General features: G+C 42.4%; 1 protein-coding gene across 1 annotated transcript in view; it reads left to right on the plus strand.

Annotated features, from left to right (window-relative positions):
- Positions 1-5,462, plus strand: part of nktr (natural killer cell triggering receptor) — a 15,726-nt gene extending 10,264 nt beyond the window's left edge. Inside the window, 6 exon segments of the mRNA XM_020602258.1 lie at positions 1-102; positions 430-3,144; positions 3,364-3,447; positions 3,668-3,727; positions 4,446-4,547; positions 4,793-5,462. The exon segment at positions 1-102 is cut by the window's left edge and continues 25 nt beyond it. Coding sequence (XP_020457914.1) covers positions 1-102; positions 430-3,144; positions 3,364-3,447; positions 3,668-3,727; positions 4,446-4,547; positions 4,793-4,862 — 3,133 coding nt within the window. The 3' untranslated portion in view covers positions 4,863-5,462.
- Positions 5,463-17,223: the final 11,761 nt, after the last annotated feature.

A 17,223-nucleotide genomic window follows, 5' to 3' on the forward strand; every position in this document is an offset into this window, starting at 1 on the left:
AGAGCGTGGCAGCAGTGAAACTCCGCCACACTGGAAAGAGGAGATGAAGAGGACCAAAGTTTATCAACTACCGAGCACTGAGAAATGGAGCAAAGGAGACAAGTATGAATTATTATTATATTGTACTTACTTACCGTAATTTCCGGACTATTGAGCGCACCTGAATATAAGCCGCCCCCACTATATTTAAAGCAAAAAAACAGTTTATACATAGCCGCAGGTGTCCACGTTGTAACATGAGATATTTCAACAGTCAGATTGATCGCTTTTAACTTGAAAGCTGCATCATATGCATTTCGTCGTGTGTTTTCCATGACGAGGGTGTGTGCATGAAGCAAAAAACGTAGCGGCTTATAGTCCGGAAATTACGGTACTTTAAACATCCAATTGTTTTCTTTATTTGTCTTCATGCATCTTTTCACTTAACAGATTGAATGACCATTCGTCAACCAGATGGGATGGCAGAAGTGACTCCTCATGGACCCGGTCAGAAGAACACTCTTCAGACTGTAGCTCTGACAGGTCAAGCCTGCGCTGCCAACAGAAAAAAGAGAAGAAAAAAGCCAAACACAAGAAGAAGACCAAAAAACGGAAACATGGCAAGAAGAAGAGCTCTAAGAGTAAACATCGACAGTCTTACCTGTCAGAGGGTGAAAGGTCAGTCTCACCAGGAAGAAAGTCTAGGAGATCCCGTTCTCCATCTCGTTCTTCTTCAAGTCAGCATCATTCATCAGCTCGGAAGAGATGGCGGTCCTCTGTGTCTTTAAGAGACTCACGGTCCTACTCTAGATCCTACACATCCAGTCGATCCAGATCTAGGCGAAGATCCAGGTCGTATTCAAGATCCAGAAGTCTTTCTAGATCTAGAAGTCGGTCTCTGTCTAGATCCAAATCTACGTCCTTTTCTAAATCCAGATCAAGATCCAGGTCCATGTCTCCATCTAGAAAGAGGAGTTCATCCAGATCATCAAGAAAGAGAAAAACCAGCAAGACCAAGCCAGATGTCACGATCCATGTGACAGAGAAGCTTCCTGAGAGCAAAGTAGCACCTGTCCCCAGACTCCCTACTGTGCCAGCTCCTGAAAATGTCCCTGTCATCCCACTGAGTGACAGTCCTCCACCGTCACGCTGGAAACCAGGTCAAAAACCCTGGAAACCTTCGTACATCCATATTCAGGAAATTAAAGCTAAAGTAGCTCCTAGTGCCCTATCCTCTGCTGGACAAGCAGTTCATAGTGTTGCAGAAAAGGCTCAGACTTCAGTTACACCAAAATCCCTGCCAGGTGAATCTGAAAGTGGCAAAGCACACAAACCTGCAGCGCACTCACGCAGCACGTCATCCAGAAGCAAGTCCTACAGCCAATCACACAGTCGCTCACGAAGTAGAAGTAATAGTAAGTCCAGGTCCCGATCCCGTCATCGGTATCACAAGTCATCCTCCTACAGTAGATCAGACTCTGACAACTCTCAGAAAACCAGCAGCAACACTAAGAACTCACTAAACAAGGAATGGAAAGACTATTACAGCTCTCTGAGGAGGATAAAAAATGTAGATAAGTACATTTCATTCTCAAATAATCAAGAAACGCACTCTGGATCAGGTAACAGTGAGCATAGTCCTGATATCAGTGTCTCAAGAAGAAGTGGTTCTTTGGAGAAAATGAAAGAGAAAGGTAGCACGCAGGATGAAGAGACAAAACATTACAGTTCAGTGCAAGTGGAGAGCTTTAATAGCAAGTCTGAATGGGATAGCGACAGTGATAAAGTGAGCCTAAACAACAGCGTAGCCTCATCAGAAAAGCAGAAACAAGCAGCTCAGTCCAGTGACTTTCCTGACAAGAAGTCTGCTCTTACTGGATGGAATTCAGAAAGTGATTTAGAAAACAGAACAGCCAGGACCTTACCCTTATCTGACAAAGAGGAAGGGGAGGCTAGTTCAGAGTCAGATTATGAGACCTCTAGAAAGTCAACAGATCCAGTGGCTGCCTTAGCACACAAGATCGCTGCTGTCACTGCTGCTGCTGCAGCTGCTATTTCTGATGAGTCAGAAGAAAGTACTGAGAAGGCCACAGAGGCAGAGAAGCAAAAGAGCAAGAAGAAAGCCAAACGCAAGCATAAACATAAGAAAAGAAGTGAGAGCAAGACTGGCTCCCATCACACTAAGGACAAAGGAAAGAGATTTAAGAGGAAGCGTCAGAAGCTGAAAGAGACTTTTCACTGGCAGCCACCTTTAGAGTTTGAAGAGGAGGAAGATGAAGATGAATCCAAAAAAGAGAAACATAGTCCTGGTAAAGTTAAAGAAAGGCCTGGTGTGGACCGTACAAATGAAAAGGACCAAAATTTAACCTCTTTGAACAAGACTCCTACTAAAGAAGAAGATAAAGAGCAACAGAGGGCAAAAGAATCTATCAGCAAACACCCAAAACACACTGAACTTCATCAGTCATTCAACAGGAATGGTGCTAGCAGTACTCAGGTACCCATTATGAAAGAGCAAGAGTCATTAGATGATATGGACATCTGTACCCCAGAGCATAACATTGAAATTGTAGAACCTCTAATTACACAAGAATCTTCTAATAATGACCCTGAATTAATTCTAAAATCTACCTCAAAATCTTCAGAGGTGGCAAGTCAACATAGTGCTTTATCTGACTTGAAAGAACAGTCTGTTGTTACCTCCACAGCAGCAGCTGGTGGACTGCAAGATGAGGCAAGCAAACCTACTGGCACTGTAATTAATTTCAAATGGAAACCTTTGAAAGGAACATCAGCTCTACAAAATGTGAGCGTACCACTAGTCGCTGCAAAAAACACTCAAAATCAAGAGAACCAGACCATCAACACACCAGTAGTGAGAATGGAGATAAAAAGTAAAAGCCGGGTCAGACCAGGATCTCTATTTGATGAGGTTCGTAAGACCGCACGGCTCAATCAGAGGCCAAGGAACCAGGAGAGCTCTAGCGAGGAAAGATCCCCTTCAGCGGGAAAGACCAGGGGAAGGTCACAAACGCGATCCCCGAAGTCCAGATCCATGTCCAGGAAGTCTCGTTCTGTTTCCAGCCACCGGACCCGCTCCAGAGGGTGGTCCCACTCCTACAGCAGGTCCAGGAGTAGATCCCGCCACTCCAGTTACTCATCCAGGTAAGACAAAAAGCACTTTGATTAAATGAAGAACATCAGGTCACCATCAGTAAATCTTTTAAAATGCCAGATAGGCTCCTTGGATGTAGCTCAAGGTTGTTGTGAAGTGGTTAACTTGATGAATGTGAAACATTTAGTTTAGAAAGAAAATCTCTGTGATAAAAACCATGTGTTCTAGCTTGGGTAAAAGTAATTTGTAGCACAAGGTAATTATTTCAGGAGCCGCAGCAGGAGTTGGAGAAGACATGGGAGAGCACGGTCACGGTCACGCAGCAGCACATATCGAAGTTACAGGAGTCACAGGTACACCCAGACACATTGATTTAATAATCTGCTGTTACAATGAATGGATCCCAGTGGGTTTTCAGCTAAAAGCAGTGCAGCCACATAGAGAAGAAACTTTGAAGCTCCTACATACTGTGTTTTTCCACTGACTGTTTTATCATCACTAGTGTGTAAGTGGTCTTAGAATATGTATCAGACTTCTGTGTCCCACAGTGTTTTACTTTTTTCCTCCCATCAGTCGGACGTACAGTAGGAGCCTTTCCAGAAGGCACTCCTATAATCACCGCAGGAGGTCCAGGTCTGTGAGCCTCCCTGACCTTCTTTTAATTGTTTATGCACAGGATCAGTGAACACCCCTTAAGCTTGGTTATAAGCACATTTATATATACAGTATAGTGAAATTAAGTCAGGCCTTTCAGTTCATTAATTGTGACTGGACATTTGCAGTAAAATGGGTCAGGCAGGAACACTACTGATACCAAGTATTACACAGATGCATATATAAACGACTGTAAATCATGGGATTGTTTTGACTGTGGATCGTTTATGCATCAGTCATGTATCTTCTTTTGTGGTGTTTTTGTCAGCACCACCACATCTGTAACAAACACTGTCATCACTTCTAGCTACAGTAATGGGCAAAGTGTCGAGCTGAACAAAAACTGAAAGTAAACTTAATGAGTTTATTAATTTTTCATTGATTCACCTATCTATTTTATGCCACTATCCAGGTTTCACTAATTTAATTAATTATAACAAAAAATTATTGTTGTATACTACTGGGGTGCACTGAAAAATATATTTTCGGAAGCAGAGATTATAACAAGATTTTCCATCGTGCTCGCTGATATTTTTGCCAGTGTGTGAAATTTCTTTAACATTCTGTGAGGTTATAAAAAGTCTTAAATGTCTATGTTGAACCCTGCAGAAACCCCAACTTGATCTGTGTGAATCAAACCTCATTATGTAATTAATTTTCAAATGTTATTGCCACATCTGGCCGTATGTTAATGCAGGTCAGACTCCTATGACAGTTATTCCAGTCGGAGTCGGAGTGTGAGCAGGAGACGAGGGCACAGACGAAGTGACAGCTACAGGAGCTCAGACCATCGATCTCGGTAAGACACTGGTGAACCCTGGCAGATACTGATGTGGTGGCAGGTCTCAGTTCAGCCTTTTTATGCATTCTCTCTCTATTTTTTTCATTCAGTCATTCGGCATTTTATACAAAGCATTGCTTAAGTGTACGAGTGTGAATCCACTCTCTTGTGTGTTTTATATTTTTATGAAACAGCTGCGCAATGTATGCATTTTCTTCATCCCTGAAAGTTAAACTATTTAATTGTGATGTTGTCTTCTCCAGATCGTACCGCTCCTCTAGTCGCAGTTCTTCCGGGCACAGAAGTCGCAGTCATAGCAGTCGCTACAGTTGATCTGCTACTCAGGCAGGTTGTTGGGTTCATTACTGCTGAGAGGGAACAGAACCACAAATATTTGACATTGTATGCAGACAATAGCAATCACAGATAATAAACTAAAGCTCAAAGAGGGGGGATACAAGTTTAATACAGTTCGGTATGTCCTTCCCACGTAAGCTGATATGATTGCCTTTGAGAAACTGAATGTTACCTAATGTAAATAAACAAGCCACTTTACAAGCTGAAACAAAGGCAGATCCTTGTCTTTTTATGTGAAATATAGCAGACATATCACAAATAGAGTGAAAACTAAGCTTCAAGTATATTATTATATATTTGTGTATTGCTTTTTCTACTTCTGCAAAGTATCCAAGTCCCCTCAGCACTGATGTGTTTGAGTTACTGGTTATGGAGTAAGGTTATGCTTTAAACTTAGGGTCAGCAAGACTGGATTCTTTTTCCCTCCTTTAGTGGAAAGTGATTTTGTTACATCTTTAATTTCTGTTTGTTCCATTAGTTTAATTATTGATCCGTGAATGTTAAAACTGTACTCAAATTGTGAATGTCTGGTTTTATTCTACTCTGTTTACACGTAATAAATTCCACTATATCTGTGCCTGTGGTTGTTTCTGTACAGTAGATAATACAGATAATTTTGTAGAGATCTAACTTTTGGAGTTTTTATACCTCGACAATGACGCCATCTACCATTTAAGTCAGTACTGCAGTGTGTGTTCCTGTCAGATGAATCCAGTAAGGTGCAGAGATGCATCTTCATCCTGGCAGATTCAAGTATATGTGTTATTTTTATGTCAAACCCTATAAATTCACTGAGCAGACACGTCTCTGTTTGCCTCTGGAGCCACATCCCAGGTGTATCTGGCACTGCAGTAGCCTCGTATTATTTTATTGGAGTGTGTGAAAAGTATATTTGGACATTTCATTTCATATTTTGTGCTCTTGTGTTTGTTCCTAGCTGACAGACTATTCGGTGCGCGTATAAGCTCCCACCATATTTGTGCCCCAGTGGGCAATCTTGACAGGGCTGATAAATGGCTCTTGTTTCCAGTAAGTGGCCATTTATTGTGCAAATTAAGTTACACTGACTTCTTTAATATTAGATACTGTGTGAGCTCCGTGACCTCTGCATCCGTCTGACGTTACACTTGCAGGAGCGCACCCACGTTTGCGCCATATGGCTGCATGTCCTCCCCAGTCGTCATCTCAACAGTACCGTGTCCCTTTAAAACCGTCTGACAAAAAGCCCATATGATCCCCGAGCTCCAATCACCAATTCCTTCTGCAAAAGCAGCCTCTGCATTTTTTGTCTGTGTGAATGCTACAGTCGCACGGGGGAGAAAGATTGGGGATAAGGCAAAAACTGAAGAAATGTGGCAATTCAGTGGTCATTTTCATGGCGAACGGAAAACTGGTGCGAAAGGAGTTGTTGTTGGACTCCTTGGAGCCTCGCAGCACTGAGTCAAAATGGTAGGCTACAGAGGAGCGCTGCATTTTTGTTTTTTGTTTTTTTTTTTTGTCCCTTCTTGATCTCTTGCAAATTTGAGCTACTTAGCAGGCCCATCAAACTTGCTACACTTCTGTCTCGTTATGTGTTTGTACCACTGGCTGTCATACGTGTATTTTGTGGTTTGTATGATTTATGGTGAAGTTTGTAACTTGCCGATATGGGACAAGTTGTAAATGGAAGCTGGTGAAAGAATGTAATGGCTACAATAGCTACACTGATGCAGGGAGACTGAATTAAATTCTTTCATATCAGGGGGCTTCTGCAAAAGGCTTCTAGGTCGTGACGGGTGCATATGGAGACAGATGAGCGGAACTAAACTGCCCACTTTTTCTCTGAGACGCACAGTCAGTCTGCAGGACAAGTTGGTCAGGCTTTGACATTCATGCATGAAGTTGAGATTCTGTTCTGTGTAGTTTAATGAAAGAATAGATGTCACCCTTCTTTTCTTAGAAACTTCACTTGATTGTAGGTGATACTGAGGTAGAGGTATCCGTACATGTGACATTCACCTAGACATAAAATATGCAAATATAATATTGGATAATGTTTTAGCTTTAATCTATTTTGTGTGCTGTACTTTTGGCAAATGCATAATTCACTTTTACAGATTTCTTTCTGACAATTACTAATTTGCATTTTTAGCCAGGCTCCATGATGTTTATATTTTGTTTACATTAGTGGATATGAGGATGTCACTGCACAGACAGACTTGATAGAGTTGTGGGAATAGAAAAAGGCAGTGAGGCACAGTCTGCTCTGTCTCCAGGGTCATGTTAGGATGCCTCATTAGGAAAGCTTGATGCAGCAGTGGAGTAATCCCAGCAGCGTTCACATCTGGAGGCTTGGGTTAATATCTGGGTCAGGGCAGCAGGGTCAGCCCCGGTGCTCACTGGGTAACTTCTGGTGCAGGAAAGAGAGGGATTGGTTTTTGGTGTGTTTCTCTGCCTTTTGTGAAAATATAAACTGTGATAGACAAAGTGCATGGCGTGCTTGGTGAAAGCAACGCACCAGTAATCAGAGATGGTGTATCTTTGTTTTGGTAAACATGCCCCAGATAATTTCTGCAATTATACTGTTGACATCAAAATCAGATTAGCTAATTGTGTTTTTATCAGTATCCTCAGTTCATAAATGGGTGGATTACTGAATGGGCCACTGGGCTAAAGTGTCAGGGAGCTCCTGAACCACAGTGTCTGTTTAAAGAAACTCAGCTTTTTTCTTTTTTTTTTTTTTTTGGGGTTTGCATGTTCGCTCTAAATAAAAGGAGCACTATTTAAAAAACAAAAAACACAGAGATGTGTAACTAAGAGATGGAGAATTGTGACAGATGCAAAATTAGTAAAAATAGTTGCAAAATGCCTTAGAAGAGGTGAAAAGCAACTACAAAGTGACAAAAATTGACTTGCATCTCTTGCAGTCTCTGAGCGTTTCTCTTAGGCCACGTTCAGACTGAATTTCAAATTGGGAAAAAACACTGTCCATTCATTTTTATGGGGGATTGCGTTCACCGCTGGGGGCTCCAGCAAAACGATGCAGCCCCGTGCGGTGAAAAACCTGGATCAGGTTCAGGTTTTACTGCACCATACGGTGACATCATCCAGCAAAGGTGTACCACTGACCAATCACATATGGGGGACGGTTGGAACATGGACGCCTGCAGGAAGACAGGGACCCATTGTCTTATAATCTGCCCATGCCCTTATTGGAATGAGAATATTATAATTGTTCTTTCTCGTAATTTGGTGAATTTGTGAAAGTGAAAATTGGTCTCAGTTCCATGCACACTGAAACCGTCCTGTACATTTTTGGCTGTCTGATGCAGTTTAATTTCCATCAGCATTGTGAGGTCCTGAGTAGCTCCTCTATCCTCCCAGGGCTCTGTGGATTTACGTAACTGCCTGTTCAGGGCAATCCTGCTCACCCTTGGCTTGGAGGCTTCGCTGTGAGTGCTGAGTGTGGAAACTGTGTGGTCCTTGAGACAAGTGCAGCCATTCCCAAGCCCCAGCTACCAGCTCCAGCAGACATCTTTGGCCCCTGGTAGGAGGCCACTGTCCTTGGAAGCTCATTCCATATTGTAGGTGCTGCTAATTTATGCCCCTGAAATTAAGAACAGTGGACAAGGCTGCAGATGGCAAGGTCAAACGACCAGGCTTATATACGGTTGCTTTTGTTCTTATTGGTTGAAATGACACTTTTTTTGAAGTTTGTTTTTACTCTTGCATATCCACAGTTGTATTGTCTTTGACAGCTTGATTTGATGATTTCTTTTAGCCTTTCAATGTCAATTTGAAGATATGAAGAGAGTCTTTTTTTTTTTACAAAGGACCTTTCCAGCATATTATTATTAGACCTATTTCACAGCAGATATTTTGAGTTTTCATAGGTTTAGCTCACAACATTTACGATGGCTGAGCTCCAGTAGTTTCCCACTAAACAATGGGTACAACCCAAGTCTCTTATCAAAGCTGACATTTCCCTCACTTGCATCTTTTCTTTGTGGCATAAGATGCTTGGGAAATGTGAGGAGAGAGAACTCGAGGAAACATGATAATAACAGCATCATTTCCTCAGATCCTTAATCTGAGGGGTCCGATCACTAACTGGTTTCTGATAAAGAGGCATATCAAAAAACGGTCCTCAGTGCTGATATAGAAAAAAGAGATGTACCCAGTGCCACTCAGCAAACATGCACAATACCATGATCCTGCAAATGGCTCACATGAATGGAATGCAGCCATCGTGAGTGTTATCAATTAAACTTGTTGTTTTCCTACTGTGACATCAAAATGTCTTCTGTGAAAAAGGTCTGTTGCTTTTAGCTGAATTCAGGCCAGAGAGAGAGAGAGAGAGAGAGACTTAGGATGAGCTTTAAAACAGATGGGAATGAGTTTTCATAGTATTGTCAAGCAAGAAGTAAGGGATCCTTGATCTGATAGTCCTCATTTAAAGTAACATACAGAGTAATGTTTTGGTTTTATACGGGAATGACGTGATTATCAGTCTAACTCTATATCCATTTTTATTGCTTTGGTTTTGAAGTTGCACATATGTTACAAAAAATATATCACTTTGATAAATATGTTTTATTAGCCAACAAATTCTTTCGCCTCAAACTAATCACTTATTTGGCTTTAATTATTTTCACCTTAAAGGAGTAGTTCACTGATTTGGGAAATATGCTTAGTAGAGTTTTTTTGCAGAGTTAAATGAGAAGATTGATTTTACTATCATGCTAAATACAAAGATGCTGCCAGCAGCCAGATTGCTTAGTTTAGCATATAGACTGGAAAGTTCACCAGTAACGAGATCTGCCTACCAACATCTCTGAAGCTCACCATCAATGCACTTTATAAATAGTGTATTTCTTGGATGGAGTGTGAGACTCTAGGCCTTTGGGCACAGACATGTAAAAGGTCCCTACCTCTTTACTCTTCCAGGAACAAGACAGATTGAGCAACCACATGTAGTAGGTTTGTGTCTTGTTGTAGTCGTTTGCTGTCTTTGGGGTCTTTTCAGTCTCTTTTCAGTCATTTCATGCGTCTCTGTAGTTGTTTCCCGTTTATTTTTTGTTTTTGTTTTGTGGCTTTTTGTAGTCAGTGGATTTACTTTCCAACGGAAAGGTTAACTCTCCCTTCAGGGTTCTCTGGTCTAGGGGGCCCCATGACCCCTTGGGTCCCTGGGCCTGTGTCCAGTGGGCTCGTTCAGTAATCCATCTGTGGTTTGTTTCAATTGTATTTTTTTTTTTAATGTAAAAACAACAATTCACTGTTTTGTTTGGGGGTTGTGTGTTTCTTGTCTCTGAGCGGTTGCCAGGCAGGCAGCAGAGTCTCGGATGTTTGTACTGCTAGCCAAGAAATACAGATCCAATAAAACCGCAAATGGATACACTGACAGTAAGATTTTGCTGTTTGACAAAATCAGTTTAGCTATTCCCTTTGTTTAGAGTGTTTGTGCAAAGCTAAGCTAACCAGCTGCTGTAAGTTCAGATTTACTATAGCCAGTAGACATTCAGGCAGCATCAATCCTCTTATATAACCTGCCACTAGAACGTGGATAAACACATTCCCCAAAATGACGAACTGTTCCTTTAAATTCATATTCATCATTTCTCTGTCATACATCGATTGCTGTAGAAGGCTGATGAGCCTCTTCTACCTCTTTTCATCTCTGTCCTCTCTGACCTTCTCATCAAACATATCAATTGGCTCCACACACACACACAAACAGAGAGCACTGCCACACCAGAGAGATTCCTCTGATAAGGAGCTTGTTAGAGTCTTGTGTGGCTTTTCTTTATGTGTTATTCTGTGAAAGGATAATGAACATATCACAGCTTCCCTGTGTAAGAGCCCTCGGGTATGTCTGCTCCTGCTCCCTGTGACACGTCGGAATGATCTTTTGTTTGTAAAAGATTATTTCAAAATTGCATCTTTCCTTTGTGTTACACATTTATGAGACTTCTTTACTCCACAGGCTCAATTTTTGTTTAAATTGGCATTGTCGTTTGTATTTCACAAATACAAACATCTCTGCTTGTACAGGTCTTTCATCATTTAATGTGTTACTGGTGTCACGCCCCTGTATTTACTGATGAATGCAGTCAAGTGCGTGCTCTCCTGTCGTGCATATGCATGTAAGGTGCTGGCTTGGGAGCAGTGTGTTATGACTCCTGCAGAGCGGTGTAATGTGTGTGCATGAGGAGATGCCAGCACGGCAGGCCCCTCTCTTGGCCAGCCTTCCTGACTCAGCACTTCCTCTCTCAGCTCACTGGCCCAGACACAAACTTCCTGGCAGAGCTTCAGTGCGGATGCTCTAACCTCATCGCTGCCCCCCGCCCCCCCACCCCCTTACAGACACTCCCACCCCTCCAGGCAGCTCCTTTTGGTTTCCCGCTGCTCGCCTTCCTCTCTCAGCTCACTGGCCCAGACACAAACTTCCTGGCAGAGCTTCAGTGCGGATGCTCTAACCTCATCGCTGCCCCCCGCCCCCCAACCCCCTTACAGACACTCCCACCCCTCCAGGCAGCTCCTTTGGTTATCCAGCTGCTCGTCATCTCAACTCCAGACAGTTGCTGGTTGATGTCTTGTTTCAGCATTACTTCTGACTGGGGAACACACACATACACACAGCTTCAGTACACTGTTGTGCAGTTTGTTCAAAAGACAAGTCAGTAGAAAGGACATTACAAATCAGCTCCAAGGCATTCCCGCTCACACTGTCAAATTTTAATGTACTGTATGTCGACAAGATGCCGCTCAAGCTGTGTTCTCACCCTTATTTTTGTTTGTGCATCCCAATTTCATGCTTGGGTAAACGCATATCATTGTAGATTGGTTTGTCATCTGTGGTTGCATTAACATATAGATGGAAATGTATTTAAATCTAATGGTGAAAGCTGGTAGAGCAAAGCTGGGACTAGTCCAAACTGGTAGATCAGGCCAGGGAAAAGCATGCAGTGTGGATGGGAGATCGGATGTCCAGATAATATTGTCTTTATTAATTGCAGCCAGCAGTGAATGCTGTGGTTAAGAAAATGTAACATTTTAATAGGCTGAGGGGAATAAAAGAATTAGCTAAAGTGGTAGGAAATAAAAAATGGAATAACCAGCAGCACATTTTAAAGTAATTTTGGATTTGCTTCTTGCTGTATCTAAAATTGTCCTGCTGTACATTTACCTGGAGTCTCGTTCAGTTTTCATGTGTTGAAGCAGTTATAGAGGTCATGTTACTGTAAATATCCTGACTTTCATTCAGGAGACCAGAGTTATTGCTCCTTTTTCAGCCCTTCCTAAAATCCTTCGATCTACCAAGAGTGATTAAACCACTTTCACATTTGTCCAGTAAACATGAAGCTACACCTAGAAGGCAGTTAGCTTAGCCTAGCATAAAAGAAGTCGAGGGAAATGCGGGTCTGTTCAGAAGTAGGTGATGCCTACTTATCACCCCTAAAGTACAATAATTATAACCTGTTTAGGCCAGTGGTGGATCTAGAAGATTTTGGACGTAGTGGCGAGGCTGGGGCACGGACTCCGAGAGGGGTGGCACATTTTAAATACATGTAAAAAGTAAATGAAACCTCTAGCTCTATGAAATAATAAACCATGCTTTATTAGAAATCAATTCTGAGGTGAATTATGCCAAATACTCCACAACAGTACAATCAGAGAAATTAGTGCAAATATCATGCTGCATGCGTGATATAAAACAAAACTAAATTGTGATCTGCACATGGTTTAGGCTATTCAATATTTGTACAAAAACTGAAGTGTAGCTGACTGTGGCAGGTTTATACAGCTTTGCCAAGCTAACCTAAGTGGCTGCTGGATGCAGTTTCATATTTAATGGACAGGTGTTGGAGTGAAGAGGATGGAGTCAGAGAATGTTTAGGGTTGTTTTTGCTTAGAAAATGATTTATGCAATTCATCAGTTATCAAATGATAATGATTAGACTGGATTTCTGATGCAGATATACTTTTAACTGTCACACTTTATGATTGGGTCTGCTTGGCATATACCACAAACTGTTCTCCACCAATCTGCATCACATGCACCACTAAGTGTAACTATCAGCCGTGTTACTATTATTACCTTATAAACAGTGCCATGCTGGTCAGTATTAAACTCCACTTTAATGTGGTTGTGCACGGGGCGTGTTAAAAGCGAGACCTTGTCACTTGTGCTATTACCAATCTGGCTCATCTGTACAAGAGCAACATATAACAAGATAATGTAAGTCCAGTCACATTCAGATATTCTTTACCCTCCTTTTGCATCTTTCCTATCTACTGACGTCGACACAAATGCCTGATTATGATGCAGGTATGCATGCATAGGTGTTCAGAGTTGCAAACATGGTTGGCTGTGCTCATGCATCTGCACTGTGTGTGCTACCTCTAGCTCAAGGTCAGTGCTGGGTCTCTGTGCTGATTGGATTTAGAGAGGAGAGGAGGGCGTGCAGACTGCTCACAGAGGAGAAATCCTGCATGGATGCATTATGAGGCAAAGGGTCTCTGGGCACAGACATGTTAATAGGCCCCTCACCCCTTCCAACACTGAAGCAGTTCTTCCAGACTGAAAGAGAAATAAAGCAATCACAATGATACAGTCTCGTCATGGTCATTTGTGATTATGTTGTATCTTTTTGTTGTTGTTTAATTTCCCTTTCCTACAAAAAATATACACACTCTACAGCAAACTGAAGTCTTGGCTCAGGGGCCCAAGATGCTCGGTAGACTCATTCAGTAATCCATGCATGACTAGACACAAACACTGAAAGCAGAGAGACAATTTGGCTGACTGCTTTTCCTTGTCAAGCCCATAGCCTAGACCAGATAACGCCCAGAGGATTAAGACATGCCACGATTGTCACCCAGAGAATGAGAATTCACTTGTCTGGCTCAGCATCTCTGGGACTAAATCTGTCTGTCATTTGGCGTCAGCAGCAGGGAAGGTCTGGTGAGCACACAGAGGACACAGTGTCAGTCATTACCCTGATGACTTTTTAATAGCTGCCTGATTGGACCGCACCAGAAATGACATACCCTTGGCTTGTTCTGTTTGGTTGTGTGAGCTGATCCATTTCCCTCCATGTAAAAGCATGCTAATGTTAAATTAAGGCCAAACTTGCTGTTGTAAAAGTGGGGAGATTGTATTCAGGCCTGTCATGTTCTGCTCTCGTCTGCACCGATGATGACTCAGGGTTATGTACAGGTGGGCACTGCTCTCCTAACAGTGCCAGCTCAATGCCAGTGAGTAAGATGAGGCCTGGCACGGTGCCCACTCGTTTTCATGCGGATGTCAGTCACAACGAGCCCTACGCTGGACCTCGCTTGGACTCTTCCACTGCGAAGAGTAAGGTTACTGAGTGTGCTCTTTTCTTGATGTGCTCCATGGGTGAAGTTGGCACCCACCCACCCCGTGACCCTCCCACCTCCCTCCAGGATCACAAGAGAGCATGAGCTCATGGGATTGCTGTCTTCATAAGTGTGGATGGCTGGGTGATCTCTTTTTGTTCCCTGTTGGTCCTTTGCAAGTGCTGCAACTTCGCTGTGCAAACGGACAGTCCGACTTGGCTGATAGCAAGAATTACAAGCTGAACAGTCTGACTGAGTTGAGAGATTGGCTTTGGAGTCCAGTGGGGATTTATGGGTTTATTGGATGTGAACCTATACAATAGTAGTGTCAGAAGATTTTCTTTATTGTGGTCAAATAAGCTAGAGCTGGGTAATATGGTGGACATTATTATTATTAATGTGTTCTGTTATTATTCTTAATAAGAGACTAAACCAAAATAAAACACAGTTTGCTCAGAAGTCTTAATTTGTACAATAGAAATTTGTCAAATGATGGCATAATTCTGCTGAATGTCAGTAATCAATAGTATTACATTGTCAGCCTGCAATAATAGAGATGTACGTTTATAATCGTATTTCATTTGCCACACTCTTGTTCATTCAGTTATACTCTACTTACACATGCTTTGATATCTGCATTCATGTAAATGGCACGCTAAGCTAAACTGATATTGATTTAAATAATACACAGATATTCTGTTCGTGCCACCCAGCCCTAGTCAAACATATGTCAGTTTGAGAAGATAAAGATGGTGATGTAAGAGGTCACTGAGTGCAGTCAGAGAAAACGCTTTATCACCCTGCAGCGTTTTTCCCCTGGACCTCCCTCCGGCCTGAATACAACCTGCCCTCCCTTGCTCTGTTGGTGTGACCGTGACTCTGTGCTATGACATTGGCCCCTGCTAATGGCTCGGCCTGTTTTCTGGTCAGCAAGCAAACAAGACAGCCGAGGTAGATGTTGTTAGGTTTCCTCTTCATAAATCTGCTTTCATATGAGGTATGTGCAAATTAGTAACCGGTTTAGATTTCATCATACCTATCATCTTTATTTCAGGACACACTGAACATTTAAGACATTCAGCTTTAGTCAGTTTATTGTCTAAGGTCTACATGTGCTACTCCTGTAGGAGGCCTCATTTTTACAGTGAACAAAGAAGGGGGTGTTTAGAACAGCAGCTTTGCAATGGCCACAGCACGTCCAGAGTCTGAAGCTGAGCTGCACTGTGACAGACATGTGGACTTTACAGAGTAGTAAATCTACATGGACTGTCCAGTGCAGAGATGGGAGAGAAAGGGCATTCTCACCAGCGAAAGTCAAACTAGAAAGAGGGATTTCATTCTCAGGCTCAGTTCTGTCTGGCTCAGGTTCAGGAGGCAGGCAACTGCCAAGTGCATACCACAGGCCCTGACATGGCCGAGCTGGGTGAGGATTAAACACTTACACCAACACACTTTTTATTACTAGCTTTTATTGACACATTGACTGGGGCTTGACTTACACCCTGGAGTCTGTAAATATAGCTAAAGAAACAGCAATTCAACATTTTTTTCTCTAATGATTTATGCAGGCTCCTCATGGCCCCAGCAGTGATCCTGTGCATCATCCATCACAGCATTATCAAAACTATATTAGCGGTGATGTAATTCCAAAGTTTGACACTGTATTTTAATTAAAGCACTCACATCAGGCTGATCAGGAAAACAATTTTTAAATGCATGATTATCTTCACAAAATGCACGATCCCTCCAAATTTGGGTAAATGTGACATTTTACAAGTACTTAAACCAAATGTTTTGCCCTTAAATGCAACACTTCATTACACCAGTTAAACAATTGATAGTTGGATTTGGGTTAAGATGAGCTGTCACCGTTCACAGTTTGAATGTTTGACATTTAATTGCACAGCCTCCATCAGGCTCATTAGCATAGCTTTTGAATGTATAATACTTAAAACAAGAGTCTCTCCAGCCATGCTAGTGGCTCAGTGAGGAGATACTCATCTAATGGTGATGCTGAGGCTAAGATGAGTTTGTTGTCATGGTTTCCTCAGTGGCTAACGTTGATCTATAAAGGGCATACAGTTTTCTACAGTAAAATACATGGTCGTTTTTATTGGATTAAACAACCTTTGACAGAGCCTTGTGAAACAAAACATCTGAGGCCCCCATTGTTGTTTGGCAGCTGATGAAATGATATGTGTGGAAAGGGTGTACAGAGCTTTGATTGAAGCCTGTTTAAATGACCCCTCTTGTCAGGTGCATCGCTAATCCCCCTGTGTGTTTGTCACAGGTCAGGCCATATATGAATAATGTATGGGGATTCATCTGACAGAGGCTGGTTAAAGGTGATGCTCCCTCTAATTACAGCAAACAAGCTCTCTGGCTGACATTTCCGAGGAAAGGGTGAGGAGGAAACAAAAGGGGAGAAGGAGAAATAGTGACAGAGAGACAAAGGGGATTGGAATAGTTCCCTCAATCTGAACTGCTCACTCAATCCATTTGGCCACAGTAAGTGATGAAATGTCTTAAGATCAAATCAAATTTTATTTGTATAGCGCCAAATCACAACAAAAGTCATCTCAGGACACTTTACAAAGTAAGGTCTAGACCTTACTGTTATCAATATTATTACATAGGGAAAACCCAACAAATCCCCCTTGAGCAAGCACTTGGCGACAGTGGGGAGGAAAAACTCCCTTTAACGGAAGAAACCTCCGACAGACCCCGGCTCTTGGTGGGCGGCCTTCTGCCTCGACCGGTTGGGGTGAGTGGATAGAGGAGAGACAAAAGAAGAAAAGCAACAAGACACAACAATCAAACACTGATCAGGTCGATGTGGCCGGTGACTGCTCGTCAGAGATATAGAGCTCCAGGGCAACCTGCAGAAAGTTACAGGGAGAGAGAGAGAGGACACACTACGGGAGAGAGGAGACACAAAGTTAGTAATATGTAATGGTGGCATATAGAAGCATAGGAAGAGAGAGGAGAGGGGAGG

The sequence above is a fragment of the Monopterus albus genome, unplaced genomic scaffold, assembly GCF_001952655.1.
Source record: "Monopterus albus unplaced genomic scaffold, M_albus_1.0 scaffold55.1, whole genome shotgun sequence".
Taxonomy (NCBI): domain Eukaryota; kingdom Metazoa; phylum Chordata; class Actinopteri; order Synbranchiformes; family Synbranchidae; genus Monopterus; species Monopterus albus.